At 40.1% G+C, this 6,065-nt stretch overlaps 1 protein-coding gene across 1 annotated transcript; it reads right to left on the bottom strand.

Annotated features, from left to right (window-relative positions):
- Positions 1 to 534: 534 nt before the first annotated feature.
- On the bottom strand, positions 535 to 5,020 carry nr4a2b (nuclear receptor subfamily 4, group A, member 2b). The gene is made up of 9 exons (XM_056750111.1): positions 4,896 to 5,020; positions 4,537 to 4,635; positions 3,396 to 4,342; positions 3,118 to 3,203; positions 2,648 to 2,802; positions 2,346 to 2,509; positions 1,983 to 2,182; positions 1,714 to 1,892; positions 535 to 1,628 (listed from the first exon to the last, which is right to left on the bottom strand). Exons 3-9 carry the CDS (start codon positions 4,338 to 4,340, stop codon positions 1,393 to 1,395), a joined length of 1,965 nt encoding a protein of 654 aa, XP_056606089.1. The 5' UTR covers positions 4,341 to 4,342; positions 4,537 to 4,635; positions 4,896 to 5,020; the 3' UTR covers positions 535 to 1,392.
- Positions 5,021 to 6,065: the final 1,045 nt, after the last annotated feature.

Raw genomic sequence — 6,065 nt, 5'->3', positions numbered from 1 at the left:
AACAGTTCTATACAGATATATGACCTTTTAAAAGTTCAGTATACGTCTTCAGCGTCTGTTGGAACTATAATTTATTATACTAAATGAAGACTTATACCAAAAATATTCTCGAATAATTGTGTAAAATTGATTACGGCAACTGATTGGCCTGCTTATAACTTATAAAAAATGTAATAATGTAAAGAAAATAGATAGAGAAGAAATCGCTTTTTAATTATTGCTGAATTATTTGAGCAGTAAACATAGCCAGTCCTGTGTACTGCGAGGTGTCTGATCTTCTTGCATATTTCGTTTTCTGTTCTTATGTGAAAATTATCTAAATTATTTTCAATTCGCTATTATTTGCTTGTTTATTTAACTAACTAGTAACTTACCGGTCATACAATTCTGTTTTTTGTTTTAAGGATGAATAAATCAATTGTTTCACTACATCAAACGGTTTACATAAAATTGCATAAGCCAATTCGAACAAAAAACTTTATTAATTATATATATTTATTAATAATAAAGAATAAATAAATAGATGTAATAGACTAGATATAATAGTTAGATTTATTCATCAATCCACTAGACGGGAGAAGCTTAATACAGAATGCAATGCAAAAACCATACATCGTAAAAACAATAATCTAAAATATATAGCCAAGGCATAATGTTATGAATTTAAAACCAGTTGCACGTAAACGTCATGGACATTATTTCAATATGAAATTAATAAAAAATGCTGGAGAAAGTTAATAGTTCATAAAGAATTCCATGCATACTTCCTGAACTGTAAAAAAGCCGTTCTCAATAACAGTTTAATTCACTATTACTTCAAAATTATAAACACAAAAACGTGCTCTATATGTTTGCATGTGTCCATGTTGATCAAAGTTTGTCATCCACAAATGTTGCAGATAGACTTTAAAAATCCTCCTGTGCACCCAATACGATCTCTAATGCAGAATGGTTAATTTGCTAGTGGTTTAAGTACCTTGTCGAAATTATTTTACTCCATTTCATACATCTTGCTTTACAAGTTAAATGTGCAGAAGTTTTATATAAATGATTTTGCAGGTATCAACATAAACAAGTTATATGACGTAAAACAATATACAAAACACTTCCACCACACTGCATTTTTTCAGTATATAGCTGCATACACTTTAAACAGGCATAAGAACAGTCCTTTTCCCTCACAGTTCGCAATGCTTTGAATATTCGAATATTCTATTGTTATTTTTCATCCGCAAAAATCTTAAGCAACATTATTCATGCGTGTTTCCAGGCAGCACGCTCTCGCAACCTGGAAAATGCCATCCGCCTATTTCTGACACATTCAGTTCTTTAGGTCCGCCACATTTGAGGAATCACGAAGATGTTATAAACCTGTAGCAGTTTAAAAGGTTTTCAGAAGGGTAGCGTATCATGAAAGAGTTTGTCGATGATGGCAGGCGTGGGAACCAAATCCTCCAGTTTCAAATAAAAGATGCGCTGCAGTCCTTGCGTGCACAGCGCGCGCACCTCCGGCAGCTTCTCCAACAGTTTAGATAATTCGGCACTGCAGGACACCTGATCCTTCAGACAGTTTACTATCTTGTTTTGAAGCTCCTCCGTTTTCTTAGGCTCTTTCAGTCCGTGTCTCTCTATGGAGATAAGAAACAACCCGTCAGAGGTCTGATTCATGCTGCATTTCTATGCATCACTTGGAAAAGGTCAGGCATGTCTTACCTGTTACTATGGTGAGAGCAGCTATGCAGGAGAAAGCAGAGACGTCTATGTTCATGCTCTGAAGGTTAGAAGAAAACTCAAAGATGGAGTCGATCCATTCACCAAAGCCTCGCACGCACTGCATCTTGTGTAGAACCACTCCATTGCAAAAAATAAATTTATCCTCAGCCAGGTTGGATCTGAAAATGAAAAGTAAATAAAGCATTACTATTGCATCTCTAAAATAAAGCGTCCTTTCCGAGCTCTGCCCAAAATATCAATGCATATACCTGTAAGCCAGCCGCAGGACAAAAAGTTCAAGGAAGGCTGACTCGAAAAGCAACTCCTGGTCGCATTTGGCCAGGTCAGTAAAACCGGGAATTTTTTCGGCCCATCCGCGAATGATGTTCATCGAAGCAGTAAGGAGATCGTAGAATTGCTGAATGTGCAGAGATTCGTCTCCATTGTGATACTCGGTGCTCGCCTGGAACTACAATTCAAACATTAAATGTACAATAAAAAAGCACGAAATAAAACAGAGTGTATATTTTGCATAGTTTATAAGGTCACATTCTTTATCCGAAATAAATTGATATATTTAAAGTTCATGGGCTACTTTTGAATGACAAAATTGTAATTAACCGGTCACCTACTTTAGAGTAGTCCAGTCGGGCCATGGAGGGGTTGGAGTCCATGTGCGCTCTCACTAGGGCGTTCAGGAGATTGACAGGTGTCATGGAGACTGGGATGTCCTGCTGGCTTTTAGGTTTAGACGGCAGACGACCCCTCCGGCCTTTTAAACTCGCTGTTCTGACGACTGCAAAAATATATTGGTTAAATACACTGTGGCTTCTAATTGAACTGCTTTATCATCTTATACTGGCAGGGTAGGATATCAGACAATTGGGATTGAAGTTCCTATTTAATAGAAAAGCAAAAAAGTAGTTCACCATACCTTCCTTTACCATTCCCACGACCATGCACTTTTGAAAGCGGCAATACTGGCATCGATTTCGCCGTCTTTTATCCACAGGACAATTTTTGTTTGCCAGACAAACGTATTTGGCATTTTTCTGCACCGTGCGCTGTAGAGGAACAGCACATGTTTCACTGCATGTCAATCAAGTCCAAACACATAACACTAACGTGTGTACAGCCACCAATAAGGAAACAACTTGAACTGCAATCACAATGTGAAGTTACAATAGAACATGACCCTCAAACCCTGCACTCCAGCCCAAAGCTGAGTAATACATTCAAGGGCCGGAGAGGGCAGACATTTGGTAAATACAGATCCGTGGGCAGTCATAATTTGGGGTCCCCCGACACCTTCCCCGCGACCCCTCTTGTCGGATTAGTGAGATTATTCTATCACGATGGTGACATAAAGAGCTGTGTTAATGTCCCCACAGGGAGTTCCGTTACGCTCGGTTAGGCAAGATACGACTCTCGGCACAAACCAATTTAATTCTAGGCGAAAGAAACGGTGGCAGAGATGAACGGAGGTGTCCCTAGGTGCATATCGGGTCAAGTCAATACAACATAGATAATTACTATATACCAGTTCTAAAAATGCCTCTCTAGTGTGTAAGCAGTTAAACACAGTCTACCTGGTAAAAGATGGACTTTTAACCGAATGGTTAAAGTTCACACCATGCACAAAAATACACGAAACCCCAGGTCACCTCATCTTAGAAAAAAACTGAACTGTAAAACGTGCAAACTCTACCAACATGTAGTAATAGTGACAAGTTTTGAAAATAAAAGGAAAAAGACAGATAGGTTTCTAACCTTAAGAATCCTTTGCATCCCTCGCAGGTGCGCACCCCGTAGTGCTGGCAAGCTGCGTTATCTCCGCACACAGCGCAAAGACCCTCACTGGAAGGAGATCCCCGAGCCTGGGGTGAGGCTACCGGGCTTTCCAGTAAGGGGTGTCCGTGACCGACGTTTAGAGAATGAGACATCCCCATACCGTGCTGTTTCCTCGGAGGTGCGGGGACGGCAAAACTCTCCAGCGCACGATGCGCACCAGGGGTGTCCGGGCCCATAGACACGTGTAGGGAGCCATCGAAGCGCATCTGGCAGCTTGACATCGGTGTATCAACAGGAGACTGCTTGAACGAGAACAACCGAGACATTGCGTTTTTTCTCTGTTGGTCTATCATATGTGAAGTCGCCAGATAGTTCTGATGAAAACTGTGAAGGTGTCCGCTTTCTTCCCATGTGTGATGTGGAGCTGCCGGGAAATTTGGTGACGATGTGATGTTTGGAGAAGACGCTTTATAGTATATAGGTCCGGTATGGGGTACGCTCTCCTCAGTTTGGTGAGGCTGGTGGTGCTGCTGATGGTAACTGTGTGGGGGTATATCCTCCACTTTGATGGACAACGGATCCCCAGAGTGGGACATTTGGTAGAGGCACGGAGGCTTCACGTCGTAGTTGGAACTGTATGTGTCAACAAAGGTGTTGAAACTTGGAAGCGAAGAAGTGACAGCTATCTCTGCGTTAGTCAGGTCCATGCTAAACTTGACAAACTCCGGCGTTAGGAAGTCGCAACTGTACTCTCCCGTGGTGTTGTAACTGTAACTTTGAGATGCAGGGCTGGCTCCTGGTGGTGATGTCCCATACTGAGCCTGGACGCAGGGCATGGCTGTAGTGTTAGAAAACGAAATTATAATGGATTTCTCTGACAGGTATTTCTTAACAACTATTTTTATTTTAAAGAATTAAAAGAACGTTGTACTATATTATTCTCACTAGAAAGCTAGAATGTAGATTGTTTTCCATCGGAAAGAATGTATGCAAACTTTCTGACACACATTTCCATGGCCTGCCTTAGTTTACCTCCGCACACCTGCTACTTTTATCTCTTGTGGAACAATCTCTGAAGTCAGTGATCGCGTATGTGCTGCTATCTGGGTGTCTCACCGTTCGTTTAGTTTCCTGTAAAAGAAAATAAATCTATCATTAGTTTTTTTTCAGGTGACATGATTTGATATGCATGCCTGTTAACATTTTAAGCATTTTAAGCATTTTTTGCCAGTTTCTTGTAGAATCCACCAAATGTAGATAATCTAAATTAAGGAAATTACTTTGAACATAAATATGAATTAAGTTATGAAACATACATTCATGTGTATGTATTGCTTTACAAAAAACATTTTTTAAACTTTATTGCAAACAACAATTGTAATGTTACATACCTCAAGATGCAATTGAAAGAGTTGGGAATATTATATATCCATGTAGCTGCTGCTTTTTGTGGAAGATTAGTTGAATGCCTGCAATGCAGAAACCTGCGTTTTCGCACCTTACTCCTTCGGCTTCAAGCGAAGACTGAAGCTTGAGCGCAATGTGCCTTTGTTTATGAGTCTCTGAATGCCACAGCCCACGTGCCAAAAGGCGTGACATCATGCGCGTCAACCCTGACGCGGGCTGATCGCTAGGCAGAGGGACCGTTCTTCCGCGCAAACATTACGCCCTGGCGCAGTTCAACTGTCTGCGCTCTTGCAAATGCGGGGCTATCCAGTAGGTCAAATGAGTTGAATTTCCTACACATTATCTGTTGCGCAAAGCCTTTCTTAATATAGAAGCTACTTACAGTATACAATATATCAGATCTCACTGATTAGGACCAATTAATTGTTTTTTTGTTTTGACATGAGAAAATCTTCATTCAACCTAGACCGTAAGATTCAACATGAAGCAACATGAAGCAGCACTTACTAATATTTTATATTTAATAATATACTTTTGTAAAATGTGTAATTAACGTGTAGCATACTGCATTTAAGGTAAAATCACGGGACAAGAAAATAATTAAGGGGGAAAAGCCTAAATGGTGTTGTGCATCAACAGTCGAGGGATGCTGGGTTATTGTAAATTAGATGCGTAAATAATCATGCATTTCTTAACTAGTTTACAAATAAATGTTTTGAAGTTTAAAAACCTAAAATACCGTTTGTATTAATATTTTCAATTGCAATAGAGCCAGTTTGCTGGCAGGGACGCAGGGCTAACAAAATTTAATTTAATGACGCCATGCGTTTCTATCATACATAGGGAAAAGATTCAGTGGATTAGGATGTGTTTCATCTGACTTCACTGCTCTCTTTGAACAGTGAAGGATTTCCATTGTGAAAAGGGAATCCCGTTGTAACAGAGGCAACTTTGTTAACTGAAGCGAGCTGCGTCATCACTACGTCAGCAGCTTCCAGCTCCATGACGCCTTGCGCGGTCGCGCTCAACTTTTTTTAGGTTGATACTAACACCTGTATAACTGAATCAGTAAATGCCTTGCAAAAAACCCCCTGGGGAAAAATCAAGCAAATACTTTTTTTAAAGCGTATTTGAAAATGTGGTCCGCAGATGTA

Source organism: Triplophysa dalaica, chromosome 6, assembly GCF_015846415.1.
Source record: "Triplophysa dalaica isolate WHDGS20190420 chromosome 6, ASM1584641v1, whole genome shotgun sequence".
In the NCBI taxonomy this organism is placed as follows: Eukaryota; Metazoa; Chordata; class Actinopteri; order Cypriniformes; family Nemacheilidae; genus Triplophysa; species Triplophysa dalaica.
This window is presented reverse-complemented; position numbering and strand designations above follow the sequence as displayed.

Excerpts from the sequence above, each read along its gene's own strand:
- nr4a2b (XM_056750111.1), bottom strand. The coding sequence starts at position 4,340 with ATGCCCTGCGTCCAGGCTCAGTATGGGACATCACCACCAGGAGCCAGC. Across the intron at positions 3,204-3,395 it reads TTTGCACGTTTTACAGTTCA|GGACACCTCCGTTCATCTCT; the intron begins GTTTTTTTCTAA and ends ATATGCACCTAG. Across the intron at positions 2,803-3,117 it reads CGTATCTTGCCTAACCGAGC|TGAAACATGTGCTGTTCCTC; the intron begins GTAACGGAACTC and ends ATTGACATGCAG.